Source organism: Furipterus horrens, unplaced genomic scaffold (assembly GCF_987537825.1).
Source record: "Furipterus horrens unplaced genomic scaffold, mFurHor1.1.pri manual_scaffold_3, whole genome shotgun sequence".
Taxonomy (NCBI): domain Eukaryota; kingdom Metazoa; phylum Chordata; class Mammalia; order Chiroptera; family Furipteridae; genus Furipterus; species Furipterus horrens.
The window spans coordinates 149,823,782-149,851,165 of record NW_028327173.1 but is presented as its reverse complement, the minus strand read 5'-3'; the positions used below and the strand labels follow the sequence as shown (position 1 = coordinate 149,851,165).

The window sequence follows — 27,384 nt, the reverse complement described above, 5'->3', positions numbered from 1 at the left end:
ATACTTCTTTGTCTCCTCATCTTGACAAGCTCCTGTGTTTGTTTGCCTATGTGTCTTAGGTAGAGCTGTTGCACCTGTTACGTTGAAAGAGGCAAAACCTTAGGTATTGGTCAGTAAGCGTGACCCATTTCACCATGTTGTGGCACTGTATGTGGGGGAGGGGTCTGAGAGGGAACAATGATGCTTGTTCAGCCCTTGCCCCTTTTCCAGGCACTTCTCCCACTTCCATATGGGACTGGCGCCTCTCTAGCTGTTGCCTTGGCCGTCGTTCCCAGAGTGGGTGGGTCTGTGGATGTTTTAGGAACGTAGGGACCCTTTAAACAAGTGGACTCTTCTGAGAGACCAGCAGGCAGTTTCTTCCTCTGCTCCAGTCCCCACTGGTTTGCACTGTCAGAAGCAATGAGGCTTTATTTTCTTCGGGGCTGGGACCGTGAGCTGTGTGTTCTAGTCTGAGGCTGGGAACACTCCCCAGGTGTCCCTCCTGACTTTTTAAAATGTGTGACTCTGCTTTCTGCTGGTCTGCCGCTGCCGCCGCCGCTGCTGCCGCCACCACACCGCGTTCTCTCCATGTCTCCTACCTGTCTGGATGAGTATTTCTTCTTTATATCTTTGTTTGCTGGACTTCCTTGCAGGTCGATTTTCTGGAACTTCTGGTTGTCTCTAGTTTTATTGTAGTTGTATTCCTTCTTAGTTTGTGGAGGGAGACTCAAGAGTGTCTCTCTAGGCCTCCATCTTGGCCAGAAGTCACTGATTATACTTTTCGGTGTTCCTGGAACAGTGCCAGTTTATACTTCTTGTCTAAGTGTGATTATTAGTAGTGCTTATTTATTTATTTATATATACCCTCAAAATTATACCTATTCACTAGGTTTTATATTCAGGATTTTCTTTTCCTCTTCAGAACAAGAAATATTAGAGCTGAAAAGGAGGTTAGGGGTTATTGGGTTCACTCTCTTTTTCCTAAAGTCATGTGGCTAATAAATGATTGAGGGGGGACAAAACTGTTAAATTGCCTTGTTCTCAGTGCTATGCTTTCTCTCATGTGACACTGTATAATTTATTTTCTCTGATTCTGATGAGTTATGGTAAAGAACTATCTGAATTACCTAATATTTTGTATTATTGAATATTTTTGTAATTTCATTATATGTAAATACTGTTATTGACCTACCTAGGCTAAGAAAGTATCAGGGCATATAGATTGTTTCAATTTGGTTGCTTAGGGGTACTTTTTAGTTATCTTAACATTTGTATACTAAAGAAGCATCTAAAAACATTGGGCTGTTAGTTTTATTATGTTAATAGTATTCTTCATGAATTCTTATTTATACTATTTATTGATGGACAGTGCCAGCTCTTTTTTATAATAGACATTGCCATACTAAAACTTACTTTACTAATATTTATATAGATTATTGAGCCCTAGCCCAGTGGTTCTATTGATTGGAGCATCGTGTCGTGCACCAAAAGATTCCGGGATCAATCCCCGGTTTGGGCACATACCTAGATTGTGGGTCCTATCCCTTGTCTGGGTGCCAGTGGGAGGCAGCTGATAGATGTTTGTTTCTCTCTCACTCTCTTTCTCTCCCTCACACACACACACTCATGTACATACACACACATGCACACACACTTCCTGCCTCTTTCTTTAAAAATCAGTAAACATATCCTTGGGTGAGGATAGAAAAATTAGATTATTGAAAATACTAGTAAGTTATATTCTGTTTAGTTAAAGAGTTCTTTAGCAATGAAGACAGCGGTTGGACTGTTAAGAGGATTAAAGTAAAGGAAATCATAAGAACATTGCTAGAACAAAAAATATTATTTTATATTTAAAATATGGTTGTCTAGTTGCTAAACTTCAAGAGACTAGTTTAAATGAGAGTAACCTAAGAAGTTAATGGTTCTGGAAAGACCATTGTTTGAGTCTCAGGTTTATTAGATTTCTGTGTGTTAAAGTTAGAAGGTTACTCTTTTTATTTTGTTTATTAAAAGCTTTACTGATTGATACATGCTTAATTGTGGAAAGTGAACAACTAATACAGAAAAGAGAGAGGGAGTGGCCAGACAGGGAATTGGGGGCCAGAGGGAGTAGGGGAAGAAAAGGAGAGAATCACTCTTAAATGCTTCCATTTATAAATAACTTGTCACTTTAAATAATTTGGAGACCTCTCTAGACATGTCTCTGAAGACCTACTTTTCAAATTTGAACAAAGCAAATTTAGGAAGATGGTACTTGGAAGGCCAACCTTATTAATTATAGAATAAATTTATGATGGTTTGATGTGAAAAATTATAACAAATTTAATAAGTTTTTAATTAAATTCACAAATAGTAGTATGTTTTGGGTTAATAATAGTGAAGCTAGATATGTCTTGTGTTCTGGCTCTAACATATGTTGGCCTACTTTATGTAATATTATCCTAATTGGCTGTTAATGTCAGAGACAGACTGTTAGGATAGACTGTTTATGCATGGCGTCACCCAGTATATAAATTCCTTTCTTTTCTTTTTTTTTTTTAAGTATATTTTATTGATTATATTGTTACAATAGTTCCAATTTTTTCCCCTTTGCTCCCCTCCGCCCAGCACCCCACCTCCCCCAACAATCCCCCCCCAAGTCTATGCCTATGGGTCGTACATACAAGCTCTCCTGCCTCACCCTTTCATATATTCTTCTTCTTTTTAAAAATTAATTAATTAATTAACAATAAAAATAACAATCCCTCCCTCTCATACTTAAGACCCTTTATAATCTTATAAAGGACAATGGGCGAAGGTCTCGAGCTCCTCTAGCTGCTTCAAGCTGAACATGGTCGTCGTCCTACATACCCTTGGGTCCAGAAATCCCTAATAAGATTGGGGTGTGGAGGGGAGGGTGGCCTTCCCACATGGGGAAGGATTGTGCAGACTCCAGGTCAGCTGGCTGTCCCCGGACAATGGCGTGCTTGATTTAACAGGCTAGCATCCTTGTTGTATTCTGGAGGCAACAGATTTGGCAACAGGGTTAAAGGATATCATTCAATCCATAACCACTAGATGACAGAAGGCAAGGATTAATTTTTCAATGTCCTACATTAGGGAAAAGAAGGGCTTCTTTGGTGGAAGGTGTGCCAGGTACATCTCACCTGTCCAAAACCCTTTTGCCCATTATACTTAGTTTGGGCTGAGGGAAATATTTTAGGTTTCCCCCCTCTCAGGCCTCTGGGCTCTTTCTGTCCAAGCCTTTAGGACAGACAAGAGAAACCAGTTTTAAAGTGAAGCCCAGGGACCACCCCATTCTTCACCAACCCAGCCACTTAGTTCAGTCGAACCATTGCGTCTCAGGAGGCAGCAGTGCAGACAGGATTAAGTGAGGCCTATATGTACAGACAGTCATTCAGGCAATGAGATCGTAGGCTTATGCCCTTTCAAAACAGAAAACACATGTTAATTTATGTAACATAACCCACATACAAGTCTCTAAATCTGTAGGACTGTCTTATCAGAAAGACACTTGACATTCTTCTTGCCTGTAAATTAAACAGCCTTGATAATGCCACATACATAGTTTAACTTTCAAATGAAAACAAATTTTAAATGAAAAGAAATCTTAAAGATGGTTAGCTGCACTACTTTACAGTCCACCACTGAGCATTGTGATTTTCCTTGAATCGTGATTTTTCTCCCTAAGATTACCCTCCTTGTCATTAAAAGGGACTGCATTAAGTCCATTTTTAATTTATCCTGTTCATTTACATAAACACAACAAGAGCAGAAAATGATCACTTATGATCTTTAGTTCCGCTTTGCTGGAACTTATGCAAGGAACATTTAGGGTGACCTTCAGTCTGCCCTTCAAGGCCCAGAAGCAGAACCACATACCTGGCATTTAGCCTTGCCTGTAAGCACCTGTCTTTTCCAAGTCCTTCTGGTTTTCCATTGTGCCTTAAGGTCCCATCTAGCCATCTTTCAGGAAAACAACCTTCATTCCTTCCCTGGAAAGATTGCCGTGGACCGCACATCCATCCAAGGTACCAGGCCTTTTATCTCGTGGACTTTTATTACCTTTGAAAGTCAATCCCAGTTCCTTAGGGCTTTTTGGTAACAGCCAACGCCCAAGCATGTCTCCTTCAGGCATGACATTCCTGTCAAAGTCTTATTTAAAATAAACAAACCTCTATTAACAACTGGTCTTATTAGTTGTATGCAAATAAACCTATGTCACTACTTAACTTCTCTAGAATGCCAAACTCTGGAGGGATCAGATAGGGAGAAAAATATACAGTGTGAAGGAAAATCCTTGTCCTTCTAATATTCACTGAACTTGCATTTCCATTCTTTATATTTTCATTTTTTCCCCCACTAAAAATTTTTTTGTTTTTACATTACAGTTGTCCCACTTTTTTCCCCCTCTTGCTTCCCTGCACCCCGCCCCTGCTTCTCCCACATTCAGTCCCCACTCAGTTGTCCATGTCCATGGGTCATTTATACATGTTCTTTGACTGGACCCTTCCCCTTCTTACCCCCTTCTCTCCCTCCCATCTCCCCCTTTGTTACTGTTAGTTTATTCCTTGTTTACATACCTCTGGTTCAATTTTGCTCATTTGTTTGTGTTGTTCATTAGTTTCTCGTAATAGGTGATAGCATAAGGTATTTTTCTTTCGTTGCCTGGCTTATTTCGCTAAGCATAATTCTCTAGTTCCATCCATGTTGTCGCAAATGGTAGAAGTTCCTTCTTTCTTTCAGTACTTATTCATTGTCATTTTCCCCCTTTGTACTCCTGTTCCTCTCTGTTTCTTCATCTTCTTAAAGCAGACCCTTTAGCATCTCTTGCAATGCTGGTTTGATGGAGATGTATTCTTTTAGCCTTCTTTTGTCTTGGAAACTCCTTATTTCACCTTCCATTTTGAATGAAAGCCTTGCTGGGTAGAGTATTCTCGGTTGTAGGCCTTTGTTTTTCATTGCTTGGAATATTTTTTGCCATTCCCTTCTGGCTTGTAGTGTTTCTGCTGAGAAATCTGATGATAGCCTTATTGGAGCTCCCTTGTATGTTATTAGTTGTTTCTCTCTTGCTGCTTTTAGGATTCTCTCTTTGTCTTTTAATGTTGCCATTTTAATTATGATGTGTCTTGAAGTGGGCCTGTTGGGGTTCATCTTCATTGAGACCCTCTGTGCTTCCTGGACTTGCGTGACTCTTTCTCTCCTCATGTTAGGGAAGTTTTCTGTCATTAGTTTTTCAAAGAGGTTTTCTATCCCTTGCTCTTCTTCTCCTTCTGGAATTCCTATGATATGGATATTATTACGTTTCATATTATCCTGCAGCTGTCTTAGAGCCTCTTCAGTCTTGTTCAGTCTTTTTTCATTTTGTTGCACTGTCTGGGAGTTTTTGTCTATGTTGTCTTCCAGCTCGCTGATCCGATCTTCTGCTTCCTCTAGCCTGCTTTTAATTCCTTCTATTGTGTTCCTCAATTCAGAGATCGTATTCTTCATTTCCTCCTGGCTCTTATTGATAGCTTCCATGTCCTTTTTCATGCTCGTGTAATTCTCAGTAAGTTCCTTGTAGTTTTTCTGGAGTTCTTTGTAGTTTCCACTGAGCTTATTGAGCTTCTCCATAATCCATGTTTTGAATTCCATATCTGATAGTTTGCTCCCCTCTATTTCATTTAGCACTCTTTTTTTTTTTTTTTCAGATTTAATGTGTTTTATTGATTAAAATATTACATTTGTGCCAATTTCCCTTCCCTCTGCTCCCCTCCACCCGGTGGCCCCCCTCCCTCCAGTTGTCCCCCCCTTTTAGATTATGTCCATTAGTTGTGCATACAGTTCCTCCCAACCTCTCTCCGTCTATTTCATTCCCTCCTACCATGATCCCCAATTCCTATATCATCTCCCTCCCTCTCCCCACTCCCCCTCCCTGTTGACCTCCCCCCAATATGCTTCCCGTACCCACAGTTCCTTTTCCACTCTCGTTGCCTGTTTAGTTTGCCTTTGTTTCATCTCCCTAGCTTCTGTTTTTTAAACCAGTCCCTTTAACATCTCATATAACAGTGGTTTGGATCCAATGAACTCTTTCAGTTTTATTTTGTCCTGGAAACACTTTCTCTGTCCTTCTATTCTGAATGACAGTTTCGCTGGATAGAGTATTCGTGGTTGTAGGTTTTGGATTTTCATTACTTTGAATATTTCTTGCCAGTCCCTTCTTGCCTGTAGGGTCTCCCTTGAGAAGTCAGCTGATAGTCTAATTGGGACCCCTTTGTACATAATTCTTTTCTTCTCTCTTGCTGCTTTTAAGATTCTCTCTTTATCTTTAATTTTTGACATTTTGATTATAATGTGTCTTGGAGTGGTTCTCCCTGGGTCCAGTCTCTTGGGAACTCTCCTTGCTTCCTGGACCTGCAAGTCTATTCCCTTCCCCAAGTCTGGGAAGTTCTCCTTTATTATATTTTCACTCAATTTTTCAAGTTCTAGTTCATCTTCCTCACTCTCTGGCAAACCAATGATTCTTATGTTGGGCCTTTTATAGCTGTCCCAGAGGTTTCTGATCCTCTCATTGTTGCTTCCCATTTCCTTTCTCTGCATTGGTTGACTGCTTGTTCCTTCTCCATATTCCAGTTTGTTGAAATGAACTCTGGATTTTTTTTCCTCACCATCTGTCTCGTATGTGGTTTTGTTCCTTTCGTTATGAATGTTTTTCGCTTCTTTCTTATCTTTTTCCTGCTCTTTTGTGAATTCTGTAAGCCACCTGATAACAATGGCCCAGAACTGAGCCTCTGACAGGTTTCTTATCTGTTCATCTGTCAGGTTCTCTATCTGTTGCCTGGTGAGCTGTGCCACCGGGATTTCTATAGTTGTCTGCCTCATTTTGACAGATGCTTTTTGTTTTCCTGGGCCGGCTGTAGGGAGCAGTGCCTGTGTACGCGTCACAATTCAGCGACCGGCCCCTGTCCGCGACCTATTTCACAGCCCTGTGGTGCTTTCTTTGTGGGCGGGGGTCCAAGATGGATTCACACAGTTATTCAGCTAGGAGACCGGGATCCGTCCTCCCGCCCCCCTGGGCCTCACTGTTCAAGGCGATGCGGTGGCTGCTTTCCCCAGCGCTGGGGTCGCGCACTGCCAGGGGCTTGACTGCCTCCGGGCTTTTTCGCCGCCCCGCCGCTGACTGCAAACAGCGCTGCCCTCTTTAACTCTTACCTGCCCAAATGGCGCCGCTGGTTTATAACTTCATATGTTGGGCTTCCGTGTAGTTTTATTTTCTGGAATTTCTAGTTATCCTTTGTTTTGAAGTAGTTGTATTCCTCTCTAGTTGTAGAGGGAGACCTAGCGTGTCCGTCTAAGCCTCCATCTTGGCCGGAAGTCTCCCATTTAGCACTCTTTATGGAGATTCTACCTTTCCTTTCGATGGGGGTTGTTTCTCTGTCTCCCCATTTTTGTGACTCCTATTGTTTGTTGGTGCTTCTTAGAATGATCTGCACTTCCTGGATCTGCCCCTGGTGGCGTCAGATCCTGTACCAGTCTGGGCCTAGGCAGTCTGTTGCAGACTTCCAGGGATCTACTGCCTTTGTCTGGCTTCTTTAGTTGTTAATCTATTCAATCTGTGATTAGCCGTCAGGCTTAAGGACCATGGGTGTGGCAGCTTAATTCCTGTAGGCAGGGCTTTTGCTTCCCCTCAGGCTGATGCCACTTGGAGGGGAATGATCTGCCTGTAGTGTGGGGATGAGTCAGCACTGGGACCCGGCCGGCAGCTTCCCCAGCTCTCCCCTCAAAGCCACCACACCAAACTCTCCCCAAGCATCTCCAGTCCTCTCTGCCCTCCCTCTGATTGAGCCCAGGGTAAGTGGGGGCAAAATATTTTCGTATGTGATCCGTGTAAGGGCTCTTTTTCTCCAGCTGTTTCTCTCCGGCTAGCAAGAAACCCTGTGACTTTTCGCTTTTCTCAGCTGGATACTATTTTACTTTCCATTCTGTTGCTGTAGGCTGGGAAGCTCAGTTGGGGGTTTAAACCCTGCCCTTCCAAGGGGGAATCCCCAGCTGCTGAGCTGTTTCTCAGTCCCTTCAGCTGCCACCCGTGTGAGCCAAGCCAGCCCTTCTGCGTCTCAGCATCTCCGCACTCCCTACTAGTCACGTTGTGATGTAGCGGCCTTTTCTGTCTCTTTGTGGTTATAAGACTTCTCTCCAGTTAGTGTCCTGTTGGTTAGTCCAGATGATTTCTCCAAAATAAGTTGTAAATCCAGACTAGTTCTGGGAGGAGGTTAGTGTAGCTTCCACTTACTCCTCCGCCATCTTGTTTTCTCTATTTTTTGTATTTTTCTTCATTATGGAAATTCTTACATATTTAATTAGATGGCTTTAAATCAGTTGTGAAAAGTGACCAGCTCTTCTCTTGAGAACAAAAGAATAGATGGGCTTTATATTGTAACAGAAAGTTAGAAGCAAGAAAGACTTCACTGCCATTAAAGATTTAAATTTTGCTTTGGACTGATGAATCTCTAAAGTCTTTAGTAATAAGTACCAACTCCCTACTCAGAAGGTTTGACAGTTGATATTAAATTTCCTTTTGTTCATTCGCATCTTTCTTAATGGGTTGTATGCTAGCATACATTAGGGTAAACCATGATAATCTGGGAAATGAAGAAGGGATTTAGATAGTTCAAACAATGTTGGCATGCTAAATCTTAGAAAAAGAATTGACTATGTTGAAAGTTTCACTCAATTTAAGAGAATAAAATATTTTGCAGGATTTGGTGCTAATTTGATTAGATTAGTGTTGTCTTTCAGATGAGGGAACAAAAGCAGAGAAACGGGGAAGCATTTGAAGGACATTGAATAGAGGCTTTATGAACATGAATAATTGAAGATAGACTAGAACTATAGGCTGCTACCAATTAATTGAATGCTGGCTAGAGTTAGGAGTTTTATCTCCTAGTAGAAACCTTACAGTTTGACCAGGAGCTAATGTGTTAAAGTCAAGTGTGCAGAAAATATTGGGGGTTGGGGGAGTGGCGGACTTAAGGCAGAGAAGACAACTGTTAGGCTGCTGTAATAATCCAGGAATGAGGCATTGAAGACCTGAGAAAGGTAGTGTCAGAGCTCGCTGTAAAAGACTGTTTTCCATTAGGATGTAGTAGTGCAGTTGTATCGATGGTGTTAAAATAACTTTCTTAAGCTTTTATATAGTACTGACAAGGGAAACAGGGAAATAATTTTAAACAATTTTTAATGCTTGCACATTATATTTGCATATTACGGTTTGTCACAGACAAGGATATACTTAAAGATTTCATACAGCTTTTCAAAACTCTGTATAGTCAGTCATAAAATGAGGGATAGTTCCTGTCAAGAGAGCAGTGCAGTGCAGATAATTGTTCTAGGAATGAAAAATTCTTTAAAATACATATTTGGGATGTGTGATGCTTTCCCAGATATTTTGGGGGTTTTTGTTGCTTCGTTTCTGTCTCTTTGAAATTCTTTTTTATCAATCTAAAAGACTTGCTTTTTAAAAAGCTGCCAGAGAATGAGTGCTTATCTACTGACCTATTTCTTTTCTATAATTATGGTGGCATTCTTTGCCATTTATATGTGATGTTGAAATTCTCCACTCATACTTTTTTTTAAGATTCTATTTATTTATTTTTAGAGAGAGGGGAAGGAAGGGAAAGGGAGAGAAACGTCGATGTGTGGTTGCCTCTTGCACACCCTCAACTGGTGACCTGGGCTGCAACCTAGGCATGTGCCCTGCCTGGGAATCCAACCTGCAACCCTTTGGTTCACAGGCTGGCACTCAATCCACTGAGCCACACCCAGCTAGGGCTCTCCACTCATACTCTTTACAGTTCCTTTTAGCTGAGCATGTATACTTTTTATCCTTTAATTCTAAAGACCATTTCATTTTCTTTTTTTATCTTTTCAGGTTACTAATTTGTTTTTCTCTTACATGTAGATGTAAGTGATGTTTTGTTGTTGTTCAGAAGGAAAAAAACAGTATCAAAGTGCTTTATTAAAGTTATTGAAGGATAGGAGTGAAGTGGAAAAAGATGAAAGAAGAAAATGTGGTATATTAAAAGATATATTTGGTCTTTGGGTTCCTGCACAGAGCTCCTAAAACCCTTGTGATTTTTGAAGTGAAAGGAATATCTTCTGTTATTCAGAACAAGCTTTTTTAGTCACACCTGGGCTTGTGCTAATGAGTGATTTAGGGTACATCCCTACATAGCCTCAGGATGAGGCTGTTCACTGTGAAGACCAAGTCATTATTAGAGGTTTGGAACTTCCAACCCTACCCACTGTGGCCTGGGAGGGGAGAGGCTGGAGATGAGAGCTCTATAAAAAGTCTTAAACAAAATAAACTTCCTAGTTAGTAAATAATCCCAGGTGGTGTCTCACCCAGTTCCAATCTCCTGCCAGAACCCTCTGGACCTCACCCTGTGTTAATCTGTGTCTTTTATTGTTAATAAACTGGCAAATGTAGGTAAATGTTTCTCTGAGTACTGTACCCTGAATGGCACTAGCAGATTAATTGAACCTAAAGAGGAAGTTATGGGAATCTATAATATATAGCCATTTGGTAACCAGGTATATAGCATGGGTAACAACTTGGACTTGCTCTTGGCATCTGAGGTGGTCTTGTGGGACTGAGCCTTTAACTTGTGGGATCTGATTCTATCTCCAGGTAGAAAGTATCAAAAGTGAGTTCAATTTGTAGGACACCCAGTCAGTAGAAAATCTGAGAATTGCCTGGTGGTGGAAAACGTATTAAGCAAACTCTTTTCACAAGAAGTGACTGGTATGACAGATCGTAGTTATGTTGAGCCATCCTATGATAAATGCAAATTTTCACAATGTTAGGTTTAAGAGGAGTGGTCTGCATAATTCTTTTTTTCTCCCAACTTAGTCATTTTATTAAATGAGGTAAACAATTAGGAAATCAGAAGATGTGATTTTGGCAATTCGCTAATTGTGCTTAGCAAAAATTTGGAACCATGGCCTAGTTAAAAAGTAATATTAAAGAATAGCTTTTGCAGTTGGAAGCTTTTCGAAGGAAAGAGTTTATTGAGTCATATACTAGCCAGGAAAAGGACCAGGTTCTGGGACACATGGTCGGGGAAGAAAGATGTAAGTTGTTTTGAAAGAATTTATATCAGCTATAGATAAGGACAGGAAAAGGTGACGGGCGGTAGGGTTGGAGGCAGTTCCAGGATAGAGGCACAGTCCCTAAGGAAGAAATATTTAATTGCTTCTGGATTGGTTATGGCAACATAAACATAAGCAGGATGCAGTGGTGTCTGGTGGTCAAATTTTTTTTAGATAGCTGCCTGAAAGCTGTTTCAGAGTTTTAACATCTGGAATGTGAACAGTCTTTTGTTGGTTTGGTCTGAGGTTCAGTTAACTGATTAACCTCTTACCTCCCACCCTGCAGTCTGCTGTAATTTAACTTAGGACATCTCAGAATTTTTCTTCTGTCAAATTTTTTTGTATCTTGACAAATGTTTTACGTTTATGTTAATTTTATAACGACTAAACAAAAATGTGTGTACTGGAATGTTCATATACGTAAGATTTACAATTGTGCAGAGATTTAGATATGAATATTAGTGCTGCCGTGTAGAGTGAATGCTGGTCAGTACTGCTGAACCATGAAACCCATAGATTTCTATGTTAGAACCAATGAGTATTTTGAGTACTTTGGCCCATGAGATTCTTTGTCACCTTTTTGAGTAGATTGTAAATTACAAGTATTACCATCAGATATCAATCAGAGGATCCTACAGACCACTAAAGTTTATAAACGAACTCCTTGGATTAACATTGCACAAAATTTAAATGTATAGACTTGAAACTATCCAAATTTGTGTCACTGAGCATTCCCAGATGTACTGTCTTGGAGCTCAGAGAGTTCTCTGTTCATTTTGACCCCAGGTTCCACAGAGCCTCCACACTCTGGCCTTCCTCTGTCTCTTTGCCTGTCCTATGGGTGCCTGCTTGGTGTCAGTCTTGTTGATGGCTGTAAAGAAGGGAGAGAAGAGTGGGAAATTGGTTGCGAGGCCTGTTGAGGGGGGCTTGGGAATGATGCAGAATTTGGGAAAAGAATAATTTAAATATTTCTTGCAGTTCTCACTTTTGCTTTTTTTATACTTCTGTTTTGGTTTCCCTTATGTTTATCTTTTCTTTTTCCCCTTCAGAAACTCCATTTCATTTCACTTTACCTAAAGAAGGTGATATTATCCCACCATTGACTGGAGCAACTCCAACTCTTATTGGGCACCTAAAATTGGAGCCCAGGAGACACAGTACTCCTATTGGTGAGTGACTAAAATGTAATGCCATTTAAGCAGAATTTTTTAGATACTATTTTTTATGCAAGGGATTTCTTTTCAATCTGAGGAGTTGGACCTTCCTCATAAGGTTGATTTTTGTCTTAGGAAGAATAAGCCTGTGATGTCTGATTTCATGAGTTTGCTCCTAGGAGATACTGAGTGGTGGTGAAAGGAAGGAAAGGGTAGAAGGAAGAAAGAAAAAAAATTATAAGGATTTTATTCTGTTGCTTGCAAGGCAATAGAATCTGAGTGCTAACCAATGACATAGTGTTGTTTTATAAGGAAGGGACAGCAGGTAGGGTAGAAATACTATTAATTCAGTACCCTGACTGATCAGTTTACTGTTTGACAGGGCAGGAAACATAAATCCTCCTTCCCTAAAGCAGCAAGTAGTCTTCTACATTAACCTATTTGTTTTCTCTAGTCAGTGCTGGGAGGTAACAGTCATGCCGTCTGGAGTCTCCTGCTACCTATGCCTGATGCTGGCAGATGTGGGTTGGCTGAGGGCTCATGCAGCATCCTTTGTCCAGATGCAGAAGTGGAACTGAATCCTGTTGCTCCTCTTAAGACCAGGTGTTAATACTAGTGTGTAGTTGTTGATACATGTGACAGGATCTATCCTAGGAACCCCCTTCAATCCTGCAGAACTGTGGAGCCAAACAGGCAAATTGATGACCTTAAATTATTATTTTTTGTTTGTATTTAGTATTTTTTCTTTCTTCCTCCTGCCTCTCTTATTCCAGATATTAGCAACTCTCCAGAAAGCACCACGGCAACCAGTGATGTCATTTCTGAAAGCATGGTGGAGACCAATGATCCCGTACTTGGGAATGAAAAAGGAGATCCTGGGGCTGCCCCAGAAATGGATGATAAGTTGTGTCTAAGAATGAAACTGGTCAGTCCTGAGACTGAAGCAAGTGAAGAGTCTTTGAAGTTTAGTCTAGAAAGTAAGTTTTATTTTTATGTTAAACTTGGGTAATTAGTAGCTCCAGATCATCTGAGAAGTAGTGATTGTATTTTTCTAGTTCTAATGATTGATACTTTTATAATTATAAATGTATTTTTTAAGTCTGACAATCATAGATTTAATTCTTTGCTTTTGGCTGGTCACTGTCACGTTATGGAAGGTGCTCCATTTAATAATATCTATGGCTCTGGTTGTATCTCTGTATTAAACCTGTGTTGATATTAAATAATTGGTTTCCATATTCAGAAACAGTTCAGAAGAGGGTAGAAAATTTAAGATTATGGATTTAGGCTTATGTTGACTATTTCCCACATTAATTTCAAGTTGTCTAATATGACTAAAATATAGAGTGGCTGCAAGGTAGAGACCAGATTCTGAAAGTCTGAAAAGCTGAAGAATTTTAGCAAGAGAGTAATGTTATCTGATCTGCTTTTTGAACAGTATCAGCTTAGCGTTTCAAAAATTGTATTTTTATGCATCCTTCCTTGCCTTCCCATTTCTTATTTCTCTGCCTGGTTAACTCAGCCTTTAACCAGGAAGTGGGGTGGGAATGGAGATGAGGGATACATCTGAGATGTTAATAGTAGAATAGGACAGCTTGGGACCAGTTGTGAATATAGAAGAAAGGGGGAGGAAAAACAAATACAGGATGACTCTACATCTATATTTAGTTTTCATAATAGCACTCCAAAGTAGAGATATCCTTATTTCTATTTTATTGATAAGAAAACAGACAAGGAGAGGTTTCTAAGTTATATATCTGTGGTCGCAGTAATTGGTAAGAAGCAGAGCTGGAGTTTGAATCAGATCTGAATCCAAAGCTTATAATTCTTTTTTATTAAGTAGTTTGTAAATGCTATTTAATGTAGTTAGAGGAGAAAGAAGTCTTAAAAGATATTGTAAAGGAACATTCGGAGAAGAGGACTCAGAGAGGATAAAGCTATGCATGGAAGGTTATGAGGAGGAGAGTTACTAGAAGAAAACAAGGTCAGATGCAGAAGTGCAGTCTATTAAGATATTTCTGAAAATATACATTGGATTTGGCAATTAGGGTCCACTTAGTGATTCTAGCAAGAACTATTTCAGTATAGTGGCTTGGGTGGAAGCTGTACTGAAGGTAATTCAGGAGTAATGGGTAGAAGAGGCAGCAAATGCATTCTACTTTTGAGACTTTTTTGTTAAAAAATATAGTGAGGGAAATGCAGGATTAAAGGAGATTTTTCATTTTTAGGTTTAGAGAGGTCTAAGCAGGTTATAGACTTGAAAGGAAATCTTCAAAAGAGAGATGGATTAAAAATGAGGGAATATGGGAAATAGTTGATGGATTAGGGTTCTGAGAAAATTTGGAGGGAAAGCTTTCAAAGACCACAAATAGAGTGGGTGGACTTGAATAAAAAGGACTTCTCATTCTCAGAGAAGAAAGAAAAGAAATTTTTAGCTAATATATTTTGAGTTCTTACTATATGCCAGACATTTTATATGTACAGCTCATTAAATCTCATAACAGTCTTGTAGAGTTTTATTTTATTTTTTTTGTGTGAAGATCCTGTTTCTATCCCCATTTTACAGATGAGGAAACTGAGACACACACAGCTACTAAATGCAGTAACCTAAATTCAGAGTAGTTCCAAGTACCAGAAATTCAGTTCCAAGTTACAATACTAGTCTGCTTCTCATTGCTTATTGATTTAAATCTTAGAACTTTGTTAGAAATTAAAGTATTACATGTTCCCATCCTTATTATCATCATTTATGAAATCAAGTAGGGCTCATCAAGAGAGTTATGTGGTAGTCTTGAATCTTCAGATTTGAAATTATAATTGGAAAGATCTTAAATGGAGCTAAAGGTTAAGGTAGAAAATGTTAATACCTTTTCTGATAATAGGAGCATAGGATCAGGCATGATACTCAAATTGTTACTCATTTCATCCTCATAACAAACCTGTGAGGTTGGCCCTGTTTTATTTCTTATGGAAGAGAAAAGAAAACTGAGTCAGAAAATGAAGGCATTTACTCCCAGGGTGGATGAAGTGCAGGAGCTAGGGCTCTGCCACTAAACTTCCACTGCATCCTTGATTCACTGTTTAGATTATGTTGGGTCCTGAACTTTTGGAAACGTTTAAAAATATTTGTTTATTCTGAGGCTGGAATAAATTGTCAATGAATAAATTTTAATCCCTTGACATTAGTGACATTTCTTTGAAAATATGGGATTCTTTTCAGTATCACCTTGAATTCTTTCTTGAAAAGGAAGTACTTGAGTGCCTTCCATGTGTGGGTTGCATAAAACTGTACACTATTTAAAATTTGTGCATCAACTGAAGACATTTTTCTACATAATTTATCTTACTAAAGTTTTCTTGTGTATTTTAAATTTGATTTTTGACTTACAATTTTTTGTTTTTCAAAAAAGATTTTCTTACTATATATATTTAAAATCCTTGTATGAGAAGACATGAGTTGAGATTAAGAAGTTTATTGATTGATAGAAGTGAGAGAAACTTGTACCATTATAAGAAATCTTTTTATTTTCACTTATTACTCTTACCCATTTCTTTTTGTTATTTGTTGCAAATACTATTTGAACATGTTTTTGGCTGTGATACCTGCTGAATTGTATTTCTCTTTCCCTTCCTTGCTTTTGTTTTTATTCAGAGCCTGCAACTGGTGAAAGAAAAAATGAATCTACTGCTGTTGCTGAGGCTGTTGCCAGGTAACCTGAGCTGGTTGCTATTTAGAGGAATTCAATATACAAAGCCAATGTATTGAGGGGAAGATGATTTATCAAGAGAGGAAAAAACTTAAAATAACTCTAGCATAAAGGATTTAACAATGTGCTGAATTTAACGTAGGCTTTCTTAAGTCTAATAAAGCTTTTGCTATTCTTAGAACTAAGATATTTAAAGATATTCCCCTTTCTCCATTTTATTCATGTGGGAGTTTCCTTTTTTACCTTTTTCTGTTGGTGAGACAGATTGTTGTTGCTTTGGTGAGAAAATGGAGGGTTTAATAGGAGGTAGCCTTAGACCTTGTTTCTTCTGAGATCCTCTACTCAGCAGCAGCCTCAGGCCATTTTCTGCCTGTCAAACTACTGTGTTGAACTGTTATTTTTGCTTTGTCATGAGTGCTGTAATGCTAGAGGATGAGTATGACTCCATACTGAGGCTCTGTTGGTAAGCTTTGCCATCTGGTGGCTGTGCAAGTAAAATTATTTTATTGGTTTCTGGCATGAGTCATCCAGCATGAAAATACTAGCAGCAGTTAGTGAAATAAAAGTGTGAATGTTTAAATGAGGCTAGGCATGTACCAGAAATAAATGAAGCAGACTAAGTGCAAGAGCTTGAAGCATTGAGGATAACGGCCAGAACAGGGGGCCTGGGTAGTCCCTGTTCAACTCCAGCCTGTTGTTACCGTGCCAAACCTCTAATTTTTAAAGATAAATCTGGATTTAAAAAAATAAAATTTCTTGCTTGGTGGATCAAATAAGGCCTGTTTTTGAACTAAATTAGACCTTCTTGCAAGTTTCTGGACCCTGTCTAAATCCTTTTATCGGTACTTAGCTATATCTTAGAGAGATTGGTTGTTCACTGGGCTCTTACATATTTAATCTGAAAAATAAGTACCTTACGGTCCTTACTCAGTTGAAGGCTAATGATATGTAGTCTTATAAATGGAAGAAAATGCAGTTTATACTTCATCTTTCTGGTTTTCACAGAGTTGTATATTAGATATATAACTTGTTATTAGTCTGTACATGTACCCATTAAGAGAGAACAGCATGTGCTGCTGAAGGTTCCCAAGCCCTTTGGGCAGAATGTAGGGTTGGAAAAATAAGGGGAATACCTGAGGCAGAGGGTTGGATTGGTGGATCACAGAATGAGATAAAATTCATTGGTGTTGTTATAAAGCAAATTTTGTGTATGAGAATCTAGATTTTAGAAGTCTGACTACTCACTTTCCCATTGGTTTATGATAAGAAATCATATAAAGTAAGCTCTGTTAGACTATTTTAAATGCTTATTCCTTTGCGATTAGGTAAAGCCATACCACTCTGTTTTTGAAGTGCCATCTGTAACTGGGCTCTGTTCACATTACTTGCTGTCATCTTCTTTCTCTCTCAAACATTTCACTGTTAAGGTTTCACGCATACACAGAAGGAGAGAAACAGTAAAATGAACCACCATGTATTCATCACTCAGTATCAAAAATGACCAACTCATACCTAATCTTAATTTGTTTATAAATACTTCTAGTATGCTTCTCCCCACTGGATTATTTTGAGGCTAATTCCAGCATTATGTCATTTTATCTTTAAATATTTCAGTGCTATCTCTAAAAGATAAGAATTTTTTTTAGAACTTAGCCACAATACTATCATGCTTTTAAAATTGGCAGTGACTCCTAATGTTATCAAATATTCAGTATTCAGATTTGTCTGATGTCCTTATGTGGTTTTTTTTTAGTTTGTTTTGAATCAAGATCCAAACAAGGTCCACACATTGCATTTGATTGAAATGTCTCTTAATTTAAATCTCTTAATCTACAGGGGCCTCTTCTGTCTTTTTTCCGCCTTCTAGCAATTTATTTGTTGAATTTGGATTTTGTGTCTTACAGTTTTTTACATTCTGGACTTTGTTGATTGTGTTTTAATGGTATTTAATACAGTTCTCTGTCTACCTTATTTCCTGTGATTCTTTCTTGAGAGTTTTTAGTTATGCTAATTTGAAACAAGTGCTGTAGGGTGAAATTGCATTTTGGTATAAGGCAGTTTGGAGTTTTGGGTGCAGAAAAAGATTTTATTCCCTCTCTGCCTAAAGGGATAATCTTCAGAGGTACATTTCCTTTCAAAACTAACACAGTATGTTGCTTTAATTTATTATCTTAGTCCCCAGAAGAACATGTCTTTGCCTAGCTGCCTCTCTGAAGCCCGGCAAGAGGATGACACTCGAAGTCAGGATTCCTGCTCGGCACCCACCAGGCGAGCATTATTTTCATAGTATCTTGTAGGTTATATTGACTCATAAAATGGTTGGTACTGAAATCTAGAATATAGTGCTATTTTATGAACTTGAGCTTATTTTTTTATCTGAGGGACTGTGGCATATTCTAGATGGAATTAAAAATGAGACGTCATGAGAAGTTTTATTAAATATTTTGTAGATGCAGATTTTTGTCTTTATCTGCCAGTTCTATCATTTGAAATGATTATCTCCATACATTTATGAAACTATCGTTTTATATTTCTAAAATTCCCTTTTTCTTAGTTTTTGAAATGTTTATTTTAAACAGACCTTTTATTTCCCTTTAGTTTCCTGTAGGGCAAAACTGAGATGCTCAACATACCAAATTTAAAGTTTGTCAGAACTGATGGAATGAAGATTTTCCCATAATTTCTTTACTCCATAATCTCTTCAAACAGCTTTGAAGTAGAAAACATTTTGTTTGAGTTACAAAATATTTCTTCTCTATTTAAATAATAAAAAGTGTTTGGAATATATGACTTATTTTTAGTATAGGCAAAGAAGTAATGACAATGCAAATAAGCTTTTATTTTCATTATGAGATGGCATCTGTCATCTCTGGAATTTAGTGATTTTGTAATTAGAGAATGTGATGTTTGTCAGCAAGTATCTAATAGTGTTATTTATAGCATAATTTCTGTGTTCTTTATTGATAGAAATATTTAAAAGAAACATGTCAGTACTTTTATTGGGCATTCTGATGATTAAACGTGAGCTTGCTGGTAATTCTCGGGCATCAGCCAGCCCAGATAATATCCTCTATTGTATCAAAAAACTTGTTGGATGAAATGCCACTTTGTGTGGTTCCAAAATTGGTACGATAACGGTCCAGCAATTACTAAATTTATCAATGGCATTGTATTGCTTTCCTATTTTATTAGTATATCTTAAAATAGAGGGGCCAGAATGCTGGTGATTTTATTTATCCTTGGTAGAACAAGGGCCTGCACATCCCCCTGGATTTGATTTTAGTTACTCCATAGAGAGATCCACACTGAGAACTGAATGGTTAGAAATTTGTTAAATATGGAGATTTGGTCTTCTCTGTTCTACTTAGGGTTAATTTTGTCCAGGCTTTTTATGCAAGAATTTCTTTCTCTGCATCAGTTCCTAAATCTGGCATAGAGTGACCGGAGTAGAATTGTGTAGCTGGAACTAATGAAGAGAGAGACGTGTGGTCCTTCTTATAATATAATGGATTTTTCTTATCTTCTAAAGTTCTTTGTTCTGGTGCTAAAGATTTCTTTATTGTTTCTAGGGACATTAATACTCATATACATCTCTCTCAGTTGCTTTATTTATGTCTGAAAATTTATGAACTTGGCAGGAGTAGGCAACACTTTCTGTAGTATTGTTGCAATTAGGCTTTTGGTTTTTACCTATTATGCGTTGGCCTTAATCAGCAAATCTTGCCAGCCAGAACTATATGTATATTTTATATGATCCTAAGTGGGAATTGAGTATAATTTTAACATCACTTCATTTGACCAATGCTAATATGAGAATGATAAATACCAAAATTCTGATATTTGATAGGAATCTGCTAAATGTTGCTAATATTGCAATGAGGCACCTTTTGTCTTTAGAGAGAGAAGAACTGTTCTGATGAACTCTTTGGGGGAAAAAAGCAATCTAATATTTATTGATTAAGAATAAAAAAATCCCAAAGAAACAAAACTTTGCTTTAGAAGGTAAAATCTATTCTGAAGTTCTATCCTAAATAAACAGCTTCTGAAGTAAAACGTGTAGGCTTGTTTAAGTTTGGGGAACAATGGTCATTGAATTCTTGAAATGGTTGATCAAGTCATGTCCCTTCTAGTTTTTGACTCCCTTTCATTGTTGCTTAGCTGTGATATATTAGATGTCTTAAAGATTCAAACATGAGTATTCAGTTTATAAAGAAGATGAATTGCATCTTCTTAATTGCTTTGTCTTATGCAACTAATATTGATTGAGCATCTACTGTGTCCCTAGCACTGTGCTGAGTACTTTGTATAATAGATCACTCTTACAAACTTCATCAGAGGTAGGTGTTGCTAATCTGTCTCCTGGTCCTATTCTTACCTTTTCCTCATTGTATCACATATTTCATTCAGTTGAGGTTCCTGACACACAGGAAATAAGCTATAACAACCAAATGTATACCAGGCTCTTGGCTAGAACTCTATTATAGATCTCTTTTTGATTTCCTGTTACGGTAAGCTGAGCTAAACAAGATGGAAACCTCAGAAACCTCCATTTCTCTTTCTTCAAGATCCACAGCAGAGCAAGCCCTAAGGGTGAGAGCTCCTTCCAAGATGGAGACAGCTTTCTCTGTCTAGATGACTAGCTTCATCTTTCTCTGGCCAAATGCGTATAGCAACATATGACATGGTTTCTAGACCCTATATTATCTTGGATGTTAAATCTGGGGGTATATGAGTTTATGCCTTGTAAAATATGACACCCCAAACTGAAGCAGATTCCAGATTTGGTCTTACTATGGTCAGGCCGGAATGACTCCTTTTATCTTTATTCTGGCTATTATGCACTTAATGTAGCCTAAAAATGCATTAGTTTGTTGTTGTTTATCGTATAGTGACCCATTTGAACTTGTAATTTACTAAAAAGTTTAAAAAGTTATGCGCATTTTTTTCAAGCAGCTGCAACTTACACAATTAGCTTTTTAATCAGAGAAGATTTTTGCAGTTAATAGATTGAGAGAACATGAATTCTTCTGTTTAAAATACATTTATTATGCACTTAACTTTATATTAAGCCGTGTGGTAGGTGTTTTAAGTATAAACTTGAATAAGACATGAATGTTAAGTTTCTGGGTAACGTGCTCCCTTGGAGTTAATCTGGGCCTTGTTATTCTGGTGAATTGTTAAGGACATTTAAGAAAGCACCTCAGAGCTTCAGGATATCTGGTTTGCTGGAGACAGTCATCAGATCCTTGTGAAATAAATAAGTCACTGATAGCCAGATAGTAAGACGAATGAAAAGATATAGGCTGTATCTTGCAAACTGTCTCTGAGGCACCGAATGATTCTGAAATGGTTAGTTGTAGATACACTAGCACAGCTAACAAAGCTGGAGCCTCTCCTACAACTCTGTCCCTTCTTTTGCTGAAATTGTTTAGGGTTGGGTGTATCTAAAATGCTAGGTGTCATTAAAAAAACTTAAAAAAAAATTTTAGAGAGAGGAAAAGAGGGAAGTATCAATTTGTTGTTTGGCTTATTTATGCACTCATTGGTTCATTCTCATATGTGCCCTGACCATGGGATTGAACCCGCCACCTTGATGTGTTGGGGCAGTGCTCTTAACCAACTGAGCTGCTAGGTCAGGGCTAGCTGTCATTTAAAGAATGTTAGAACCATTTATAAAGTCAAGAGTCCTCTTGATCTAACTGATCTTTTTTGAAGTGGATCCCTAAGCTGCCTTCATTGTCTATGACTTCAATAATGGCTTTATATTTTTATTTAACTTATTTTCCTATGTCAGAGTTCAGAGCTAGTGATGGAAAGAAGTGTTATGAGTGTTTTATCATCATGGTCGAATAGTCCTGTGTGTCATTGTTTTTTTACAGGAGTGAAATTATGAGACACCTCATAAGGTGATATTCATTTTATTTTCTCCCCCACATTTTTAATATTGTCAAATTATGATTCCCCCTTGCCAGTATACACACACTCACACATGTGCACCAACATGTATGTGCACGTGCGCTTACTTGACGTGGTTTTTTTATATGGTTGATTCTCAGGGGGAACTTACTCCATTTTCCAAGTACTGAAGATGAAGAGGAGAAAGAAAAATTGGAAAGTGACCAAAGGACCAGGCAGCATCAACAAGCTATAAAGCCCAGTAGTCCTGTCAAAGACCCTTCTTTTCCTGCCTCCCAGCAGATGGCTGTACAGGGGTCATCCAGTCTTCAAGGGAAAGCAATGGAGACAGATGTGCTAGAAGGCCAGAAAGAAGGGTGGAATACCAATCAGGAAAAACCTAGTAAGGCCGTGATTGAAAGGCCCAGCCAAAATAACATAGGAATTCAGACCATAGAGCGTTCCCTATGGGTCCCAGAAACTGTTTCAGCAGCAACCCAGACTGTAAAGAATGTGTGTGAACAGGGGACCAGTACAGTGGACGAGAACTCTGGAAAGCAAGATGCCACAGTTCAGACTGAGAAGGGGACTGGTGAGAAACCAGTCATTGCTCCTGGGGATGATACAGAGTCACTCCATAGCCAGGTGAGAGAACTTACTGGGTACCTCAGGGGCCCTGATTTCGATTTTCTGGATTCCTTCAGAATTTAAGTTGTGGTACTTCTACCAAATGGTAATTATTAACAGTTTTGTACAGACCAGTGATTAAAAGACAAAAAAAAAACAACTTATTTAGGATAGAGATAGGGTAGTGAAATTTATGGGTAGCTATAACCAATAAATGGTCTTTTAGGGAAAACGGAATGGTGCTAGAGTTTCTCAAGTAGATCTTTACTGGAAAAGAAAGCCAGGAATATAGTCTGGGTCCTATACTCTTAAGTTGTTCAGTCCTTTCCTTTGGCTGTCATTTTTCATCCTCCTTTATAACTATCAGAGCTGATTGCTTTTCCTCCAAGTCTCTTTCACCATGGTTCCCTGGAATTGGGAGTAGAGAGTAAAGGAGGAAGGAGTAGAAGAAGCATGAAGGGTTAGTGTATCACAGTATTAAAAACAAAGAATAGTAACAGGATTAGAGAGAGATGGGGGAGAAGCCTCCTGGTGACTAGGGACTGTAAAAGGGCTCAGGCTAGGCTTAGTGGGAGAAAAAGGATTGGGACTGATGAAAGTGAGGCTGGAGGAAGAAGAGGTTCTTGGGAATAGAGTAGGGAAGTAGTTCCTAGTTAATCGAACACCTACAGTGTGTCAGCATTATGCTCAAGACAACCCGTGAGGTTGGTATAATTATTCCCATTTCACAGGTAAAGAAACCAAGCTGAAGAGAGGTTAAGTAACTTGCCCAAGATTTTGCCATCAGTAGGTGGCAGAACTGGAATTTGAACTCAGCATGTCTGCTTCAGAATCGGTATTCTTTTCATTATGCTATGTTACTTTTCTATTTTTAAATCATGGCCTGTGTAGTCTTGTTCTGTTTATCCACGCCTCTCCAAAAGTGTATGGTAACACAGTCTGTGACACCTAAGACCTTATCAGTTCATACAGACTCAAAATAGCAATAGAGGGACAACTGTAATTGAAAAACAAACAAACAAAAAAAAATAGCAATAGCTTTTTGGATATAGGGACAGTAGCATATCAGATCCTTTTATGAGTCTGTTTATTTTCACTCTGAATTTAAAGTGTTTGCATTCTGCCACATAATTTTGGTTTCTCTGCCTTTATAAAAAGTTAAACTTGATCTTAAGATAGCAATCATGTAGGAGCCACTATTTTACATTTTCCTTTTCTTCCTTATATTCTCCCTCTGTAAAATAGGGAAATAATCCCTTCTCCTATCTCACCAGGGATGGGAGTGATGATAAGAGCCCAGGAGCCAGTGTGGTTTAGACCTAGGCTTTGGAGTCAGGACCATTTCATGTGGCTATTGTGAGGATTAAATGAGATAAACCTGCAAAACCTTAAGCGCTGGGCCTGGGACGAAGTGGATGGTCTGTAAATGTTGGCTGCTGCTACTACCTATTGATGATGATTATTTTAAATACTATTACTGTTGCTATCACTACCACAACCACTACTGATACTACTAGTAGGATGCTCCTATGTCATGCAGAGTGAATGACATATTTAAGAGCTAGTTGCTCCTGCTAAGAAAAGAAAGATGCTAGAAAAAGGTAGTTGGTGACTGGGCAGAGTTTCAGCTGGGAAAGATGAAAATGCTCTAGAGGTGAATATGGTGATGTTTGCACAACAATGTGACTGAAATTGGGGTTTTCCAAATGTCAGAGCTTTTCATCCCCTGCAGTCTGGGTCGGACTCAGGCCAGTGCTTGGAGAATAGTATAGGCAGCCTACCTTTTGACATTCTTTAAATTTACAAGTTGGTCTGGAGCCAAGTTTTCTATGAAAGGAAAGTATGGTTTTATTTTCATTTTGTTATCTTTAATAATGACCAGATTCTCAAGTTATTTTATCTTTACAGAGATCACTTTTCAGAAGACTATTTAAAGAAAGAGTAAGCATAGCTTTCTTTTTATCTGCCCCTTTTCCCTGTCTCCTTTCTTATTCTATCAGATATGTTTAAGTGTCTCTCTTGAAACGATCATTTGTGTGGCTGTTGTAATGGAAGAATTACAGGGAGGCTTGTTGACCACATTTCAGGGATATGTAAAGCACTGAAATCTTCCGGACCCCTCTGATCCAGGGCCTGACTGTGTGTGCCCGCATGAGGGCCGGGCTGCCATGGCTCTAATGCAGGGGCACCTTGACGATTGAGGTGTGATGCTCAGACCATTCATTAACCAGAGTTGTCTATGTAGAAGTATTTTAAGGAGTTGGTTGAGTAACATTGCATGCTTTTTATTTCATTTTTATTTATTTACATAATTTACAGAGCTCCATTTTAGTACATATTTTACCTCTAAGATGGGGTTGGAGTAGCAGTTATTCAGGCAAATTATTGAAAGCTGTAGGTAAATTACTATCACATTGTCATGAAAAATGTAGAATCTCTAGTGGTACATATAGTTCTTTTGAAAACTTGGATATGTTGACACTTGACTACTGAAAGTAAAATTAGTCTACTATGTATAGGAAAGTAAGGGAGGAGAAAAATTTTTATTTTCTCCTCAGAATTACAGAGCCAATGGGGTAGGGAGTGAAGGTGGATAAATGTGATATAGGTGTTATGAGAAAACATGTATGTAATGGTTGTCATAAAAATGTAGGTCTTATTTACACTATTTAACTGATTATTCTTTATGGTACAACTAGATACAAAATTATACTTTGCTAAAACTTTCTGTTCTGGATACTAGTTCAGCTCTTTAGTTATAATCTATATTTGGAATATTAAATATTTCATATTTAATTCTAGGAGATATCAACATATCTTGTTCCATGTATAAACCAACTATAGTTTTCTCTTACTAATGCAGGTGAAATAAACTGTACTGAGATTAACAGATTTTATATAAAGTCCTAAAGAATGCCTTCCTTTTATCTAAAGAGCTGTTTCAAGTATAAATCTGAAAGATCACAATCTAAAAATAATGCTTTACTTGAGTATCTTAGGTATAAGTGCTAAATGTTACAATTTTTATTTACATAGAAATAGGTCATTTTCAGTGATACTGATACAAATCCTTCCTAGCCTCTGGCTATACAGCTGGTCCATCCCTGCTTTTATCTGTATGTGAATACATAACAAAGCAGCTGGAAAATTTTATCACACTAGATACATGGGACCTCTGAACAGTGTTCATCCTGAAGAAGTTGATTTGTGATTCCGCCAGTTTGCAGTGGGACCCATGCTTGTGTTCTCTATTTTCTGTCACAGGGAGAGGAAGAGTTTGATATACCGCAGCCTCCACGTGGCCATGTCTTGCATCGGCACATGAGAACAATCCATGAGGTTCGCACGCTTGTCACTCGTGTCATCACCGATGTATATTATGTGGATGGAACAGAAGTAGAAAGAAAAGTTACTGAGGTAGTACATACTCTGGGTCTATGTGGCACATTTCTTTCAATAGAAAAATTACCCGGGCACTTCACTGCTACCTGCCCACGCCCCTTTCCTGTGCAGCTAGCTACTAACACTGTATTTTCTTCCATCTTTTTATTAGAAAGATGTAAGAACCAGCTTAGAAACTAAGAGTCTTGAATCTGTGTCTTTTCCAACCATGGGTTTGCTGTCTGACCTTTGGCCACTTATTTAACCAATCCCATCCTGCTTTCTTTACTTTTTTTTAAGTATATTTTATGGATTATGTTGTTACAGTAGTTCCAATTTTTTCCCCTTTGCTCCCCTCTGCCCAGGACCCCCCTTCCCTCCAGCAATCCACACCCCTTAGTTCATGTCCATGGGTAGTGCATATAAGTTCTTTGGCTTCACCCTTTCCTTTACTATTCTTAACTTCCCCGCCTTATTTTGTACCAACCGGTTATGCTTTTCAATCCCTGCACCATATCCCCATTTCTCCCCCTTCCCCCTCCCAGCTGATAACCCTCCAAATGACCCCCATACCTCTGATTCTGTTCCTCTTCTGGTTTGCATAGTTGGATTTCAGTTTTTATTTGTTAGATTCAGTTGTTGATAGTTGTGAGTTTGTTGTCATTTTAGTGTTTATAGTTTTGATTTTCTTTTTCTTAAGTAAGTCCCTTTGACATTTCATATAGTAATGGCTTGGGGATGATGAACTCCTTTAGCTCTACCTTGTCTGGGAAGCACTTCATCTGCCCTTTTGTTCCAAATGATAGCTTTGCTGGATAGAGTAGTCCTGGTTGCAGGTTGCCTTTCATCACATTGAATACTGCTTGCCAGTGCCTTCCTGACTGCAAAGTGTCCTCTGAGAAATCAGCTGATAGGCCTATAGGCACCCCCCTGTAGGCGATTCTCCACCTCTCTCTTGCTGCCTCCAGGACTCTGTCTTTATCTTTCACCTTTGGCATCTCAATCATGATGCATCCTGGTGTGGTCCCCTCTGGCTCCAGCTCGCCCAGGACCCTTCGTGCTTCCTGGACCTGTATGTCCATCTCCTTCACAAAATTTGGGAAGTTTTCCTCATTTTTTTCAATTATTGCTTCCTCATTCTGCACTGGTTTACTGTTTTTTTCTTCCTTACGTTCCAAATCATTGATTTGAACCCTGGTTTCCTTCCCTTCACCATTGGTTTTGTGCTGATTTTCCTTTGTTTCACTTAACATAGCCTTTACTTCTTCTCTTATGCGTTTGCCATACTCAAGCATATCTGTCAGGCCTGTGAACATCTTTATTACCAATGTTTTGAATTCTGCATCTGTTAGGTTGTCCATCTCCTCATCTGTTAGGTTGGCTGTCTCCTTGTCACTTAGTTCTCCCACTGGAACCTTGATCCGTTCCCCCTTTTGGGCCATACTTCTCTGGCTTCTTATTCTGACAGGCTCTTGTGTTTGTTTTCCTCCACATCCCAGATAGAGCTGTTG

The 27,384-nt window shown here is 38.7% G+C and overlaps 1 protein-coding gene across 2 annotated transcripts in view; it reads left to right on the top strand.

The window, feature by feature from the left end:
• Positions 1-27,384, top strand: part of TP53BP1 (tumor protein p53 binding protein 1) — an 87,394-nt gene that overhangs the window by 37,584 nt on the left and 22,426 nt on the right. Inside the window, exons 13-18 of one of the 2 annotated variants that reach the window (XM_090270499.1) lie at positions 12,159-12,278; positions 13,037-13,240; positions 15,916-15,973; positions 18,146-18,238; positions 22,027-22,510; positions 25,757-25,909. In XM_090270499.1, the coding sequence (XP_090126625.1) occupies positions 12,159-12,278; positions 13,037-13,240; positions 15,916-15,973; positions 18,146-18,238; positions 22,027-22,510; positions 25,757-25,909 (1,112 nt within the window). The remainder of the gene's footprint in view (positions 1-12,158; positions 12,279-13,036; positions 13,241-15,915; positions 15,974-18,145; positions 18,239-22,026; positions 22,511-25,756; positions 25,910-27,384) is intronic. The other variant, XM_090270498.1, reaches the window with a different exon arrangement.